Below are 16,611 nucleotides of genomic sequence, written 5' to 3' on the forward strand. Positions count from 1 at the left end.
CGATGTGGGCACACATGCCAAGAGCGAGCCTGGGCACCCTGCCCACCCGCACATCACAGGCGGGGGGTTGGAGGGAAGTAAGATTTGTTCGTGCTCTTCAAAAAGGGGAAGGGGGCTACCCTCCCTCCACAAGGCTACCTCCCCCCCCAACAGCGCCCCCTAGTGACTACCTGGTAGGCTCCAGGATCCAGGTGTCCTATTCTCCCTGCCCTCCTCCCCCAAACCTTACAGGGGAAGCGGGAGAACCTGATGAGGTGTTACGCAAGGCCTGCTGTTTACCTCCCGCAAGAGCCTCCTCCCTCCCTATAAAACCTGACGTGGTGTGGTGGGGAGACTCGTCAAGACTGAGACTGGTTGAAGTGAGAGGTAATCCCAGGAGAGGGGAAGAAAAGTGGCATAAAGTTAATGCGGGAGACGAAGAGAGGGGCATCGAGTCAACAAGCAGCAGGGGCCACCCGCCATCTGCGCGCACGTAGGAGGTTGCGGTGGTCCCGCAAGGGGTGGCGCCCAGACCCTGGCTTCCCATGGAGGCGCCTGAGCTGGGCCCGGGGCTGGTGGAGCGTCTGGAGCAGCTGGCGACGTGTCCGCTGTGTGGGGGCCCCTTCGAGGACCCAGTGCTTCTGGCGTGTGAGCACAGCTTCTGTCGCGCGTGCCTGGCCCGCTGCTGGGGGAACCCGCCGCCCACCGGCACCGAGGCGCCCCCCACCACCTGCCCCTGCTGCGGCCTGCCCTGTCCCCGCCGCAGCCTGAGGTCTAATGTACGGCTGGCGGTGGAGGTACGGATCAGCCGCGGGCTGCGGGAGAAGCTGGCCGAGCCCGGCTCCCGCTCGGGAAGACGCCGAGGGGGCCGTATCCCAACCATGGGTTGCCTGGACCCGCACGGAGAGGTAGGTGGAGATGCCATCGAGGGTCACCAGCTGTTAATGGGGTGGAGGAGGGCTCGTAAATTCCCTGGGGAAGATTGGAACGGTACTTCGCACCCCAAACTTCTTGTGGAAGTTTAGGTAAGGGATGACGTTGGGGAAAGAAAAGCAAAGAATGAGGAGGCGGGGTCTGACCCGGCCCTCAAGGTGAGAGGCACTGGGAAGGACAAGGGGAAGGGATTGACACTGTTCAGGGAGAAGGAGGCTGGACAGATGCTGTGAGAGGAGCTGGAGAGAAGAGGTTGGACAGGAAGAGACAGTTGGGTAGTACACAGCACACGGGACCCCTGGAGACTCCGCAGAGAACACGGGAACTGCGGGAACTTGGTCTAGGCAGCCCCAAGTCGTCCAAGAGGAGCAGAGCTGACTGAAGGGAGGGATCCTGCGCGCGGAAGGGCGAGTGACCCGGGCTAGCGCGAGTAGGAGGCCCGGGATGATGGTAAGAGATGTCAGAACGAGCATAGGACAGCGGGAGAAGGGGCTGTAGAGGGCGGAGAAAACGCAGGAGTCGCGGAGTGAGGGGGCGGCAAAGGAGGAGAAAGGACGGAGAAAGGAAGGGAGCAGATCCAGTAGCCCCTGTAGTGTCAGGGGGTGCGGGTTGGTCCCCGGATTCAGACCTTAGCCGAGCTGTGTGTTGTTATTGTTTTCAGCTCCTCCCAGGTCCCCAGGCAGGGGTGGCGACAGGTGGAGGCGAGGTCCGGGAGAACAGCTGTTGGGGCCTCTGGGTTCTCTCCACGTACGAAGTTTATTAGTCGCCTCCACACCTCGACCCCTCCTAGCCCCGTACTCCTTGACCACTGAACAACCCCATTCCCTTGCTCGACCCCCAGGGTACTGGCTTCTCCCCAGCAGCCCAGCCGGTCTTGGGTCTTGCTTCCGCCCTTTGAAGTCTTGAAGTCTTCGTAGACCTAATTAGTCTTGGTGTAATTGGCATAATTAGGCAAATTGCCTTTCCTCTCCTCTTTCTCTCTCGCCACCACACCGGCCTGCTCCAGCCATTCTCGAGGGACAGTGAAGTGGGGCAGGGGATTGGGGTCCCACTCTTTGGAGGGGATCCAGCGCCCTCTTCTGGCTCCTATGGTTCTCTGTGAGATCTGTTGGGCCTCTTGGGACACATCCAAGTCCAGTTGCCTCCCTGGCCACAGTAGAGACACAAAGCAAAGGGCCCAATAAACGCCACCGGGCTTTTATAGCAAGATGGGAAGCAGCTTTATTGTAAGGTTTTTATATACCAACTCTTAACTCAAGGGCTTTGGGTGTGTATTTGGTCTGTATGATGGGGATGGAGGTGGACATTTGTCTGGGATACGCTGGGGAAGGTGATAAGGATAGCACTACTGAAAGAGAGAATGGGACTGAGAAGGCAAATGAGGAAGGTAAGGTCTCTTGGAACAAGAAATAGTCATGGTTGAGGCTGGAGAAGGGGAATTGAGAAACTTTGGGGAATAGGGAGGGGGAAGGGAACAGTGGTGGTGATGGGGTGAGAGCAGAGAAGGGTCATGAAAAGGAAAGGGGGAGAATGAGAGGGAAAAGGAGCACAGGGGGAAAAGAAGGAGCTCACTCTGAGAGGTGGGGAGGAATATCACCCACTTAAGAGTTCCCCTGAGGAGGTGGGAGGAGGGAGAGGACTCCCCACAGTATGAAACTCAGAATCACATCCATGTTCTCTTCTGCCCATCCCAGGATATAAGGAAGACGTGGAGGCGGTGAGTTTCACTTTTACTCTTTTTTCCTTTCCACTACCAGCAGTCATAGCCATCACCTTACCACTGGGTCTATATCTTTGTCCCCACTAATAGGCAGTGTTTCTGGGGTGTTAGCCTCATCTATTTCTGCTCCAGAGAACTAAGTAGGTTAGAAGTAGGGACTTCAGAATCGGCATCAGGAGGCAGAGGGGTGTCTAATGATTTCCTGACTCTTCCTCCTATCTGTCCAGATTTGATGCCCCAGCACCCAAGTTGTCTAACTTAGAGGAAGATCTCCCTGATGATTACCCAGTGGTCAAAAACATGCTTCACAGACTGACAGGTAAGGAAGGATGTAGGGAGGGAACTGAATAAGATCTGTGATAACTTTGTTAACAAAGTTCTTAAAAATGGTCACATTTCTTAGGATTGCTGTAACAAAGTACTACAATCTAGGCGGCTTACCCAACATTTATTCTAAGCTCTAGAGGTAGAAATCTGAAATCAAGGTGTCAGCAGTATTGGTTTCTTCTAAGGGCTGAGGAAGAATCTGTTCCATGAGTCTCTCCTAGCTTCTCATGGCTTTTCCAATTTCTTCGTCGTCACATTATCTTCCTTCTGTCTGCATTTGTTTGAGACCAAATTCCTTCCCTTTTTTATAAGGCAGAAGTCATATTGAACTAGGGCCCATTCTAATTTTAACTTTATTACCTCTGCAAAAAGCCTCTTTTCATATAAGGTTAATTCCAAGATACTGGAGGACTTCAACATACATTTTTGGAGGCACAATTTAACCCAGAATAGTATCTGTCCTCAATTCTTCATATTCCAGCCATTTTCCTTCTTCCTTTTTCATACCTTCAAACCCTGGAGATCAGTACATCTCAGGAACCTCTGCTTCTACTACTTCATATCATTCTTCTCTACAAGGGTCCCAGGACTGGAGCCTCTTCCTTCCTTGCTCTCTACCCTTCTTTAAATTGCTAGAGAAGATGTTCCATCCTTTTAGTCACCCATCATCCCACCTAATCCAGATTACTTCTAGCACCCCAATCCAGAAATCTTCACTCAAAGCACCCCATACATACAAGACTATATGTTTTGTTTTGTTTTGTTTTTTTTCCTGATCCCTTTGGCTATCTCCACCCTCTCTCTCCTCAGCCTCACACCTCCCATAGAAATAGGCCTGTCCACCCCCACCTATGGTTGTAGGTGGGTGGCCTGGTTTTGCAGGATACCTTGGATTCCTTGTTTTGCCCCTCCCCTTTGTCTCTTGGGGTTCCATATCAAGTATCAGCCTTTCTCTTTAGATCCACCTTCCCTATCCTGCTGACCCAGCTCCCTCGCCCCACCCCAGATGCTGCAGATTGAAGTATTAGTCTTCATTTCCCATGAAGTTGGGTCAGTCTCACCCTTACTTCTCAAGCCAGAGGCAAAACTTTGCTCTTTGAGCTCTGCCTCCTTCCTCGGACTAGCAAGTTCTTCCTCATGTCCAATTCCATCCTATCCTGTCCAGACCTGCTCTTCCCAGGCCTTTATCCTTTTTGGTCCTGCAGCCTCCTTTTGACCTCCTTTGTAGGGTTTTTAACAGTCTTGCGCGCCCTACCCTGCCAGATTCAGAAATCCCTCTCACAACGGTCCTCCTTGCTTCCTCCTTCCCAGCCGACCTGACCCTGGACCCTGGCACCGCACACCGCCGCCTGCTCATCTCCACCGACCGCCGCAGCGTCCGACTGGCCCCACCAGGCACCCCAGTGCCCCTAGATGGCCCCGCGCGCTTTGATCAGCTCCCAGCAGTACTAGGCGCACAGGGCTTTGGGGCTGGCCGCCACTGCTGGGAAGTGGAGACCGCGGATGCTGCCTCTTACGGAGACTCTTCTGGGGAAGATGAGGACGACGGGGAGAGCTGCTATGCGGTGGGAGCCGCAGGGGAGTCAGTGCAACGCAAAGGCCGCATCAGGCTGTGCCCAGCGGAGGCAGTGTGGGCTGTGGAGGGTCGCGGTGGCCGCCTGTGGGCCCTCACCGCACCTGAGCCCACCCTGCTGAGTGGTGCCGGACCACCGCCAAATCGTATCCGTGTAGACTTGGACTGGGAGCGGGGCCGCGTGGCCTTCTACGACGGCCGCTCGCTGGACTTGCTTTTTGCCTTCCAGGCGCCCGGACCCCTGGGGGAGCGTGTATTCCCTCTGCTTTGCACTTGTGATCCCCGGGCCCCGCTGCGCATCGTACCAGGAGAGGGCTGAGAGCCTCACTCCCAGGCCCCATCTCTTAGTTTGGCCCAGCCGCTTGGAGGCTGTTTCCTCTTGGTTGCTGAAATCCCCACTCATTTCAGGGACCCGTTCATAAACCTATGTAATAGTATTAAGCACCCATCACCAATCCACATTATCTCCCCTCCCCCCAAATAATACGACTTTACCTGGCCTCTCGGCTTTCACATCCAGACCCCAAATCCAATACGTTCCTGCCCCCTTCCTCCCGGGAATATTTTCTCCCCCACACTATTCCAGTACTTCCCAACAGTTCTCCCTTTCCAGGCTTCAACTGGGAAACAGGCTCAGCCCGGTCAGTACTAGTGAACAGAGGCCCTGGCTTTCCTAATTTTAAAGGGCTCAGTGCCTTCTCCACTGCTGGAAGGCTTGTGCTTCCTGGTCCTGTCCATTTTGAAGGTTCTCCTCAGGAGAACTAAAAGCCTCTTCCTAAAACAAGAAGCTCGATAGGGACTTCTAGGAAGCTTAATAGTGCACCCACTCTTTTTTTCAGGGTAGGAGGAATGTTAGCCAGTTCTATTCTACCTTCCTTCTGTGACTGCTTTCTGTGCTCACAAATTTTGCCCATTAAAACCCCTCATAAAACTTTCCCCTGCACATACTCACAAAAAGGAATGAATGGTGCTACTACCCCCCTCCTTTCCTCAACCTGGGAAAGACCCAGAAATTCCCAAATGCATCCTTGTATATAGTCTCACATCATTCCACCCCATGTATAAATGGGCCCGTATTTAACACGTTTTGTGATGTTGGGTTATTTATTTTGTGCATCTGTGGCAATAAATGAGATCTCAGTGGTGGTATGAATTTGACTGATCTCTGCAACTGTGCATGGTGAGAGACCTGAAAAATGATAACCAGGTCCCAGTAAGGGGTGGGGAGGGCTGAGAGAGCTGGATATCTGGGTTGGGAGATACATCAAAGCCTAGGAAGGAAGGGATAGGAGTGTAGTACAGGGTACATACCCCCATCTGTTTGCTCTTTCCCTTTTCCTTCCTCTCCCAGGGTCCAAGCCCCCTGGGATATGTTGGATGGCTCTGAAGCTGAAAGATGAAAGGCTGAAAAGATAGTTGGCTCTAGTGACCAGTCTCAAATAATCTTTGTCAAAAATCCTGTATCAAATGAAAAGGGTGGGCATGACTTTTTTGTTCCACTTTCCCTTAGACGTGAGAATGACAAAGACCTCTTTCTCTAACTCCTTTCGAGGGCATGAAAGGATAGGAAGGAGGGGAAAGGCTGGGAGCCCAGGGTGTCCCATAAGACCTCTTATCCTTCAGGCAATGACTAAGAATAAGGATTATATAAATGCATAAATGGAAGAGCTCTAAGCCAGGATTAACAAGCATAGCTGGGTGAGATTGCCTGGAATCTGACTGGGACCCTGGCAGTGAAAGCTGGGACTACTGAAAACCCAGTTTAAGTGTTTGGGACTCAAATCGAGGATGCAAGGGGCCAAGATAACGGGATCCCAGGACAGGCAGTTTGGCAGTAAGAGCAAAGGAAAGAGACTGGGACCAAGATGCCTAGATCCCTGGTAAGGACAAGAACTGGGAGGAGAAACGAGGGCTGGGAGAACCCAGAAGACTGGGTTCTGGAATAGCAGCAAGTCAGAATTCCAGGATCTCTGTCCACCCTCCTCTACTTCTTCCCTCTATGAGGCAAAGAAGAGGGAAGGAGGAGGATGAAGAAGGAATCAAACCATGGGTTTAGCCCCCAGGTAGCCACATGGATACATTCAGGGCCAGACAGACACAGGAATGATGGGGGAGAGAGGAATTTAGTGCTGCATTGGCCCTGGAGGGGGCTGGGAGGGGTCGGGAGGTTGGGGAGGGGTGGTGGGGGTCGGTCCTGGGGTTGCATGACTCCGTCCTTTGCGGTGACCCCGTACACAGTGTGTATGACCACAGCCTTCCTCTTCCTCTTCCTCACTCTCAGTGGAGCTCTCACCAAAGGCCCGAGGTTTCTCATAAATACAGCAGCCTGCATTTGGAGGTAGGAACTCAGTCAAAAAAAGAGGAAGAATAAGATGTTCAATCAGGGCCATTCCTACTGGATCTTTGAAAATTCCTACTTCCACTGTTTCCTCCTATCTTCTAGGATCCAGTATCCCCAGGCCTATTCCCTGGGACTCAGGCACCAACCCCTTTTATTTTTGTGGTACTGGGGATTGAACCCAGTATCACTGAGCTGCATCCCCAACCCTTTTTTATTTTTTGAGACAAGGTTTTACTTAAAGTTGTAGTGGTTGTCCTCAAACTTATAACCCTCCTGCCTCTCAGTCTCCTGAGCTGCTGGGAAAACAGGTGCACCCCACTAACCCTGGCCCTTTTGTCCCTTTAGACAGACAAGAATCTGAAGCCCTACTTCTCCCACCTCTAACACCTTTTGCCATCAGACCTTAATATATCACTGTTCCAGCCCCTCCCTGCCTTTTTCCTTCTAACTTTAACCCCTTTTCTCTGAGAACTACCAAAACCACCAAAAAGTGACAGAATTGTGAGCACCTTGAGCTAGTGGATGTTAGAAGGTAGAAGATAAACAGGAAGAAATCAGAACTCTAGGGTTTCTGTGGGCCCATAATAACTCACATTTTGATGAACGGCGCCCCATGTGTTCATTGTCCACTGTGTCACTCGTCCATTCCACTTTTTTTTCTGGCTTCCTTTTCCGAAGTTTGATAGTTAGGCTCCGGTTCTCCTAAGGTTGAGAGTCATGGGCATATCTATTTAGTCTCCTACTGACTTCCCATCACTCCCAGGGCATCTCCTTTCTTTTCTTCCCCAGCTCAATCAGTTCCACAGATATAGCACCAGAGAAACCAAGTACTGGAAGAAGATAAAATAGAACAGGTCTTTGCCCTCAGAGAGTCCTTGAGGAGTTTAATTTCCTGTTCTCAATAAGCACTAGTATACAGAGAAGACACAATTCCTAACCTAAGGAAGATCCCAGCATAAATCTTCAAAGGAAAATACAATCCTCCTTGCTTCTCCATCTTCCTGCCCACATCATCCTTAATGGTATTAGTACATGAAAATTATTTTCAGTCCCCAGTGACTAATCTTTGGTCTCTTTTCTCCAGACTCCCCTATTCCCTTTCTTATTAAAGGAAGATCTTCATTCTTACCTCACTCATCCCCATCTCACTCATCCACCTTCCCCATCTCTTATTCACCTTTTCCCTCGCATCCTTAGTAACAATTATTACTAAGTTCCTTTATTCAGAGATTAAACCCAGTGCAATCATCGTCCATTGAAAGCAACTTAACTTGTTATTGCAAATATACTACTTATTTTCCCATTTACATTCCCCCTCCTCTGATTTCTCAAAATACTACCTTCATCTTCATTTCCGTGGTTTCTTTTTACACTCATGCATTTAATAGCTCTGAACTGATAAATATGCTTCTGGTCAAATTCCCTTACAGCTGGTCTCCAACCATGCTTTCTTACATTGACCTTTCATTTCCTTCCAGCACTTTTCTTGTTCCTTAATCCTCAATTTCCTTTTTATTATTCATACGTTTTATTACAGACCACTACCCCAAGCAGCAACCCTTATATCCCAGCTGTCTCTGCACCAGCCTCCTGCACCATCGCTGTCACTCCAAATATCCCCACTCCCTTGCGAATCTCGCAACGTCAGATATTCAATCCCAGACTTCCCAGATCCCCATGCCCTGTCGCTCCAGCAACTTTCCAAAGCCCTGTGCCCTCCCTCCCAGTATCTCCCAGACCCCTAAAGAGCACCGCCCCCCGCCTTTCTCACGGGCTCGGTTGTCACGGTAACCGTTGTCTCAGTGACGGTCTCACTCAGCCCGGCCCCTGCCTCGGCCATGGCTAAGGCTGAGGAAAAGGAGGAAGGGAGGAAAGGGTATAATACACCCTTCCCTTTTTCTGTTTCTCTAGGTTCTAAGAGAATCGGTATCTGATTCAGAGTAGTAGCAAGGATCCTCGGCCTCCTTTTTTTCCCCTCCTCCAGGGCCTCCGTTTCTCCACCCCTGGGGATAACCTGTTCAACCCCACTTCCGGCTCTCCACTTCCGGGTGTGACGCATTCTGCAGTCCCGCGTTTCCCTTCCCCAGCACCAAATGCGTCAAAGCGCAGGCGTCCGCCTGTTTAGTTCCGCCGTAATGTGACAGAGCGCAGGCGCTGCAAGAAGGAGAAGCAAATTCAGCGGAAGGGGCGTCACTGCGGGTGTGGGAGGAGGGAAATCAAAGGTGCACGAACTCCGACAGCCGAATTAAAGCGGGAAGGGTCGCCTAGAGGGGTAGGGCTAGGTCATACGCAGCGGACCTGGTGCAGCAAAGCAGATTGCGTGGGAGCAGGTGCACCAAATTGAGATGCCAGTAGCTGACCCCCACTCCCCACTCAACCTTGAGTGGATGGGTGAGAGACCGGGAGAATAGGTGCAATAGTCAATTTGGGCCAATTTTCGTCTAATATTATTGTTCCCTCCCGGTTTCTTTAACGAAAAACCGGACCAGGGAGCGGTTGGAAACGCTCAATTAAGAAGCAATCGGGGTGCTAGTTCTCGCCTTGTGCCTGTAGGTGTTCGAACAGAGGGCACTTAATGCACCTTCAAGTTGGATTTTTCCAGTCACTCTACTGGGCCTTGAAGATGGAGGGCGTAAGACACTCAGACCCTGCCTTTTCGCTCCCAGTCTGGTGAAAAAGACAGGCATGCTCAAAACTAAAATATAAGACGCTGAAAGAGGCATTAACATAGAAGTGAATCTGATCAATGAACTGAATTTAGCTACATACTACTAACATATTCTTTGGGGTGGAAAAGAGTAGATTAAGCAGAAAAAGTCATAAATTGAAATATAGGCTATTTTATACAAATACGTGCACTTTTCTAAGGGAGCGAAAGAAAGTGTTAAGAGGAAAACCAGGAAGGCAGACATATTTTGTTTGTTTTTAGGTAGAGAGCTTACAAAGTGTTAGGTGTGTGCATTGATTTAGCTGTGGTTTTATACTATTGGGACACAGGGGGAGTGCCAGATTAGGCTTGACAGCGAAGCAGTGGTTTTCATGGAAGGTCTTACATGCTTTGATAAGAGACTTGGACTTTATCCAGCCAGTTGTTAGGAGACAGAGAAAGGCTTAAAATAGGTAGAAACATCAGCAAATGTAAATGATTTCCAGAAAGGGTCAAGGGGTCAACTGCCAGAACAGTCAAACGTACAGTGGGGAAGAATGCCCTGCCCATCTGCAAGTTGTGAGGATAAATAAAACAAGATAGTGTAATGTTTAAGAGCTCTGAATATATCAAGGGCCATACAACAAGATAATCATTGTTATTCTCATCCCTTGTTCATAGTTTAAATCAAAGAATGCATAGATGCTGGTTTCCAGAAATCAAAATTTGAATGTTTTGTATTGTGCCTGGTAGAGCATTTGTTTCCTTGGAAAGTTTTGGGGAAAAGAAAAAAAAAAATCAGCATGTATACTACATAGCTCATTTTAAAAAAATGTGATCTCCACACATACTTATACAAGCACATATATTTTGGTTATCTCTTGGGGGTGGGATTCCTTCCATTTTTTGTTTCTTTCTATACGAGAGTCTATTACAATGGATATAGCATTTGTTTCCCCGGAAAGTTTTGGGAAAAGAAAAATAAAATCAGCATGTATACTACATAGCCCATTTTTTAAAATGTAATCTCCACATACCTACACAAGCATATATATTTTGGTTATCTCTGGGAGGTGGGATTCCTTTGATTTTTTTGTTTCTTTCTATATGAGAGTCTATTACAATGAGTATATATTAATCACAAGAGTAACTGAACTAAAACTTCCAAAATGTCTATGTATCCCTTGGTATCTTGGGGGGGGGGGGGGTAGGCAGGGAGCTGTATTCAGAAGTGAACCCAGGGGAACTCTACCACTGAGCCACATCCCCAGTCCTTTCATTTTTAATTCTAAGACAGGGTCTTGCTTAGTTGCTTAGGGACTCAGTTGTTAAGGCTAGTCTCAAATTTGCAATCCTCCTGCCCCAGCCTCCTGGGTCCCTGGGATTGTATGTATGCCACTGTGCCCATCCCTGGGTATCTAATTTTTTGTTGTCTAAATTTATATACCAAATAGATCTGGTTAAACCCCTTATTTTGAATCTCTCACTATCCAAATACCCAGTTGTTGTTTCCTTATAATCAGGAACCAAACATATTTAGACAAGTGAGGGAATACTTAAAATTACTTTTTTTCTTTTTTTACAATACTGGAGATTGAACCCAGGGACACTGTACCACTGAGCTACATCTTCATCCCTTTTTATTTTTTGAGACAGGGTCTTGCTAAGTTACCCAGGCTGATCTCAAACTTACAATACTTCTACCTTAGCCTTCCAAGTCCCTGGGATTACAGGCATGTGCCTCTGTGCTGGGCTTTTTTACATTAGCCTCACTCCTGGAGTTTCATTATTCTGCCTTTGTATTTTTCTTCTTAATAAGCTAATTTAAGTTCCTTTTGGAATAAGACAAATTAAAAATTATATACATGTTCAAGTTTTTTAGAAAAATGTAACTTTAATAAATTCAACTGGGAAAGTAGTAGGTGGGGGACCAATGGTAGTCCCATGTAAGATCTGATTCTTCTGGGAGCAAAACACTGCAGAGGAGATAGAAGGCATCTAAGAACCAATATCCTTCACCTTCCAAGGAAGAGGAGGGATGTATTGTAGAGTTGCCCAGAAAAAAATATCAAGAATCTTCCTTTTCCTGAAACCTAGGAAAAAGAAAGGACTTGTAATATTCAACCAAAGGAAGAGTTTCTAGCAACTTAAGATGAGATAATCAATAAAATAATCAAGAAAGGATTTTTTTTTATGCATTATAGAGGACTTCCCTTAAACAATCCTCCAATTCCAACTTCAAAACAACTGAAAATGCTGGGATTAATATTATATCTAATTATTACCCCAAAAAACTGTGAATATTTTCTTAGCACTATCCATAAAAGGAAAAAAAAATGAATAAACTGGACCTCATAAAAAATTTAAAACTTCAGGCTGGGGTAGGTCTGGGCTAGAGAGTATGTTCAGTATGTGCTATGCCCTGAGTTCTGTTCCCATTATAACCAAAGGGGGAAAAAATTAAATACTTCAGCTCATAAAAAAAGAATTTCACTGCCTCAATAGGTAGAGGAGAGAAAATACTGTGAGAATTTCTTCTATAAGCTGGCCTTTACATGAATTTGCTGCTAAAATTCATATTACCTGCATGTTCCTAAAAATATGAAGCCAAGAATTTATTACAGTGATTCTACTAGGGGCTGGGTACATGTAGCTTAGTGATAAGAGCACTTGCCTAGCATGGGCAAGATCCTGAGTTTGATTCCCAGCACTGCCACAACAAAGAAAGTGGTTATCCCAGCTTGGTAATTCCTCAAAGCACTTGAAGAAGAACAAATGCTGAGAATACAACATTCACCCCTGGACTTGAAGTTTAAAAAACTTGATCTTATATTCCAAAATCACAAACAAAAAATCCCTGAGACAACCAGCAGAAATAACAGATAGCAGCATCAAACCCACAAGAACTGTGGTTATCAGACACAGAAAAAACAAGTTTAATTGTTATTTAATATACACTTAAAGAACAGCTGGGTGTGGTGGTGTACACCTACAATCCCAGTGACTCAGCAGGCCGAAGCAGGAGGATCCCAAGTTCAAAGCCAACCTCAGCAATAGCATGGTGCTAAGCAATTCAGTGAGACCCTGTCTCTAAATAAAATACAAAACAGGGCTGTGTCTCAGTTGGTTGAGTGCCCCTGAGTTCAATCCTGGATACCAAAAAAAAAAAAAAGAAAAAGAAAAAAAGGAGCAGGGTTTCTGATAGAAGGGGGTCAAAAAAGAAAGAAAAACAAGAATAAAAGGAGCAGTTTAAATATGATTAAGGAGTGAGAATTTTTAAAAATCAGGATATTTGAAAAAATAATTAAGTGGAAATCAATAATAACAAGTAATAATAACTGAAATAAATTGAAGATGGACTTAGTGACCTAGAAAAAGGACCTGATGAAATTACCCAGAAGGTAGCATAAAGAGAAATGAGATAGAAAATATGAAATGGTGATAAAAATGGATGATACAGAGAAAATTTAATAAACAACAAATTATACCTGCAGGAAGGAAAACATGGTAGAAAAATAATGTTAAAGGAGATAACAGCTGAAAATTTTCCAGGTTGAAGAAAAAATTCTTAGCTTCAGAAAGTCTAATAAATTCCAAATTATTCGGGATAAATAAAAGAAAGCCATATCTGATATACTGTATTAAAACTGCAGAACACCAAAGACAAAAAGGACTTCTTAAAACCGTGTAGAAAGCCCATGTTCTTTTTATTAGACCTTTTTTTTTTTTTTTTTTTTTTTTGGTACTGGGGACTGAACCCAGGAGCTCTTAACTACTGAGCTACACCCCCAGTCCTTTTTTATTTTGAGTTAGGGTCTTGTTAAGTTACCAAGGCTGACCTAGAACTTCAATCCTCCTGCCTTAGTCTCTAGACCTCCAGAGTAGCAGGGATTATGGGTGAGTGCCAATGCACCAGGCCCATGTTCTTTACTTCATGCATGACTCTCTCATCAAAGGAAAACTACTTTGATTGCATTTGAAGATTCCAGCATAACATGCTGATCACTAATCAATACCTGCCTGGGTTTTAAAATTTCCTTTTAAATACCTTACAAGATCCAGTTCACTGACTATAAAAAGGGGTATAAGTGTCATTTAAAAAAAATATTAAAAAGGCCACAAATTTACCTATTAGGGATGGAGCCAAAGAAAACAATTGTTTAGTACAAGTCTCACTTTAGCTTGTAAGTTAGTAAACAAACTGAGAAAGGGCAGAGGGAGAGGAAAGGATACCTACTTGCAGTTGGTACATGTGTAGAAGACAGTCTGTCCTTCATCTGCTGAGCGCATCTGTCTGGTGTGGTACGCCATTCCCTCGTGACCACACTGAGAGCAGCGCCTGTCAACCTAGAGAGAAACTGGCAGATTAGGGAGGCCTCATCCTACCCCCTACTTTTCACATCAAGCTATCACATTCCTCAGACACCCTTCATCTAAAAACCTTCTCCCGACCTGTTCTCTCTTAGAATTGGGTACAAAACTCCCTAAAGCTCAGGAAATAATACCAAGAAATAATAAATGGCATGACATCAAATTATAAAACTTCCGCACAGCAAAGGAAACAAGAATGTGAAGAGCGAGCTTACAGAACAGGACAAAAATGTTTGCCAGCTATTCTTCTGATAGAGGATTAAAATCCAGAATACATTTAGAACTTAAAAAAAAAAAAATCGAAAAAAAACCAAATAACCCAATTAATAAATGAGTAAATGAACTAAAATAGACACTTCTCAAATACATGGCCAACAAATCTATGAAAAAATGTTCAACAGTGGTTTAGTAATTAGGGAAATGCAAATCAAAACTACACTTGAGATTTCATCTCACTTCAGTTAGAATGGAAGCCATCAAGAATACAAACAGTAGGGGCTGAGGAGATAGCTCAGTCGGTAGAGTGCTTGCCTTGCATGCACAAGGCCCTGGGTTCGATCCCCAGCACCAGGGAAAAAAAAAAAAAAAGAATACAAACAGTAGTGCACAATACTTAACTATGAAACCAATCTAGATGCCCTTCAACAGATGAATAGATAAAGAAAATGTGGTACATATAAACAATGGAATATTATTCAGCCTTAAAGAATAATGAAATTATGGCATTTGCATCATGCTAAGTGAAATAAGCCAATCCCAAAAAAACCAAAAGGCTGAATGTTTTCTCTGATAAGCAGATGCTGATCCGTAGTGGTGGTGGGGGAGGATGTAGGGAAGAATGAAGGAACTTTGTGCAGAGGGGAGTGAGAGGAGGGGTGGGCAGTGGGGATAGAAAGGACCACTGAATGAGACAGACACTATTACCTTATATACATGTATGATTACACTACTGGTGTGACTCAGCACCATGTACAGTCAGAGGATGTTCCATTTGTATACAATGTATCAAAATGCATTCTACTGTCATGTATAACTAATTAGAATAAAATTTTAAAAAAGAATACAAACAATAGGTTGATGAGAATGAGGGGGTGAAGGAACATTTTACACTGTTTGTGGGAATGTAAATTAATTCAACCACTATGTAAATCAATGTGCAGTTTCCTCAAAAGACTAGGAATTGGAACCACCATATGACCCAGCTGTCCCACTCCTTGGTGTCTATCCTAAATAATTAAAGATATCATACTATAGCTACATATGCATACCTGTTTTTAGCAGTGCAGCTCACAATAGTGAAATTTTGGAACTAGCCTAGGTGTCGCTCAATGGAGAAATGAAGGAAGAAAATATGGTAAATGTACACAACGGAGTTTTACTCATTCAAGTAATAAATAAGATGAAATTATGTCATTTGTAGGAAAATGGATGGAACTTGAGGGCATTATGTTAAACAAAATAAGTCACACTAAAAAAATCAAGAGTGATTATATTTTCTCTCATAGGTGGAAGCCAGAGAGGATAAAGGAAAGAAGGGTGGGATCTCATGGAATTGAGAACAAAACTCTAGATCTTTGTAATCACACCTCCATAACTTTCCCACTCTCCTTTTGGCGCCAGTCTTTGATCTCAGCAACTTACCACAGGTCCCTGGATCTCAGGTCCTTCCTCCATCGATCTAGGCAAGGCTGTCCCCAGTTTGTTAAATACAACTGAGGTCTTCACGACTTTCCCTTCAAAGTCTGTACAGGCAGTAAAAACTCATTGTAGAAATGAGCAGAGGGTCCGCATTACCCTCCCAATTAGCCCAGGAGGCACTACATTTCTTCCCTTTATGTTTCCTCCCTTGACTAAATGTTCGAGCCCCTGACTTCGGCTCTAAGGTTCCCCTCCCCCGTCCAACCACTCTTAAGATTCCCAGCCTCCAACCCTTCCATGTTGGACCCTCAGCTGGAACCACTGCGTAGGAGCTCCTCACCCCGCACGTTGATGGAGAAGCCACAGCGAATACAGGTGACCGTATCCTGAGGCCCGGGCAGAGGCAGGACCGAGCCGCAATCCGGACAGAAATCCAAGTCCGACTGAAAGCTAGGGCAGGTACTGGCGTGGTCCATGCCGGACAAGCGTCGGAGGGCTAGGAAGGAACAAAAAGTTTATTAATAGGCAAATGATAAAGCGGAAGCTCCTTCCAATGTAGGGATCATTCCTGTTCTGCCCCAGAAGGTAGATAACTCTCGCCCTTCCCTCACGCATGCCTCCTAGCTCTGCGACTAAGGAGCCGAAGCCCGAAATTCCCAGGCTGTCAGGAACTGAGGGAGTTGGGACCCTTCTTGGGACAGAGAGGCGACTCGGACTCCAGTCGGCTAGAGCGCCGGCTTTGCACCCACTGAGGGGCAGCGAGCACGTGGTGCGCTAGAGCGTCAACACGTTTGAGTTTCGCTTGGCCGTGACGTCATAATCAGTCGCGGATGTCATAATTAATCGCGAACCTTCTCCAGAGTTAGGGAAGAAGCGGAACTTCTCTGACAGGTATCTGTCCCACTCCACGTTTGGCCCGATACTGATTAGTCGAGTAAGAATCACGAGTAATCAGGACTTCTAGGACCCAGTCCTGAGATTTTTTTTTCCTGTATCATATCTTACAGAGACATAGTCACGAGGTGGGAGCGGTCCCCATGAAAAACGTAATTTAAAAAAAAAAATTTTAACCGAATACTGTA

General features: G+C 46.2%; 3 protein-coding genes across 5 annotated transcripts; 1 reads left to right on the plus strand and 2 right to left on the minus strand.

Moving 5' to 3' along the window:
• Positions 1 to 321: 321 nt before the first annotated feature.
• RNF39 (ring finger protein 39) lies at positions 322 to 5,681 on the plus strand. Its single transcript, XM_079148707.1, has 4 exons — positions 322 to 887; positions 2,607 to 2,629; positions 2,860 to 2,951; positions 4,271 to 5,681. Exons 1-4 carry the CDS (start codon positions 525 to 527, stop codon positions 4,849 to 4,851), a joined length of 1,059 nt encoding a protein of 352 aa, XP_079004833.1. The 5' UTR covers positions 322 to 524; the 3' UTR covers positions 4,852 to 5,681.
• PPP1R11 (protein phosphatase 1 regulatory inhibitor subunit 11) lies at positions 5,380 to 8,881 on the minus strand. The gene is made up of 3 exons (XM_079148708.1): positions 8,645 to 8,881; positions 7,467 to 7,575; positions 5,380 to 6,858 (listed from the first exon to the last, which is right to left on the minus strand). Exons 1-3 carry the CDS (start codon positions 8,711 to 8,713, stop codon positions 6,656 to 6,658), a joined length of 381 nt encoding a protein of 126 aa, XP_079004834.1. The 5' UTR covers positions 8,714 to 8,881; the 3' UTR covers positions 5,380 to 6,655.
• Positions 8,882 to 11,394: 2,513 nt separating this feature from the next.
• On the minus strand, positions 11,395 to 16,521 carry POLR1H (RNA polymerase I subunit H). 3 transcript variants are annotated; one of them, XM_079148945.1, is made up of 5 exons: positions 16,381 to 16,521; positions 15,870 to 16,025; positions 15,533 to 15,633; positions 13,758 to 13,867; positions 11,395 to 11,613 (listed from the first exon to the last, which is right to left on the minus strand). In XM_079148945.1, exons 2-5 carry the CDS (start codon positions 16,003 to 16,005, stop codon positions 11,589 to 11,591), a joined length of 372 nt encoding a protein of 123 aa, XP_079005071.1. In that variant the 5' UTR covers positions 16,006 to 16,025; positions 16,381 to 16,521; the 3' UTR covers positions 11,395 to 11,588. The 3 variants fall into 3 exon arrangements, with proteins under 3 accessions (XP_079005071.1, XP_079005069.1, XP_079005070.1); XM_079148943.1 differs by lacking the exon at positions 16,381 to 16,521 and adding an exon at positions 16,141 to 16,330; XM_079148944.1 differs by lacking the exon at positions 16,381 to 16,521 and adding an exon at positions 16,147 to 16,327.
• Positions 16,522 to 16,611: the final 90 nt, after the last annotated feature.

This window comes from Sciurus vulgaris (assembly GCF_902686455.1).
Source record: "Sciurus vulgaris genome assembly, chromosome: 7".
Classification (NCBI taxonomy): Eukaryota; Metazoa; Chordata; class Mammalia; order Rodentia; family Sciuridae; genus Sciurus; species Sciurus vulgaris.

Coding starts and splice junctions, on each gene's coding strand:
- RNF39 (XM_079148707.1), top strand. CDS start 525: ATGGAGGCGCCTGAGCTGGGCCCGGGGCTGGTGGAGCGTCTGGAGCAG. Junction 2,630..2,859: donor ATAAGGAAGACGTGGAGGCG/GTGAGTTTCACT, acceptor CTATCTGTCCAG/ATTTGATGCCCCAGCACCCA. Junction 2,952..4,270: donor CATGCTTCACAGACTGACAG/GTAAGGAAGGAT, acceptor CCTCCTTCCCAG/CCGACCTGACCCTGGACCCT.
- PPP1R11 (XM_079148708.1), bottom strand. CDS start 8,713: ATGGCCGAGGCAGGGGCCGGGCTGAGTGAGACCGTCACTGAGACAACG. Junction 7,576..8,644: donor TTACCGTGACAACCGAGCCC/GTGAGAAAGGCG, acceptor TCTCAACCTTAG/GAGAACCGGAGCCTAACTAT. Junction 6,859..7,466: donor GGGGCGCCGTTCATCAAAAT/GTGAGTTATTAT, acceptor CTCCAAATGCAG/GCTGCTGTATTTATGAGAAA.
- POLR1H (XM_079148943.1), bottom strand. Junction 15,634..15,869: donor CTTCTCCATCAACGTGCGGG/GTGAGGAGCTCC, acceptor CTGCCTGTACAG/ACTTTGAAGGGAAAGTCGTG. Junction 11,614..13,757: donor TACACATGTACCAACTGCAA/GTAGGTATCCTT, acceptor TCTTTTTCCTAG/GTTTCAGGAAAAGGAAGATT.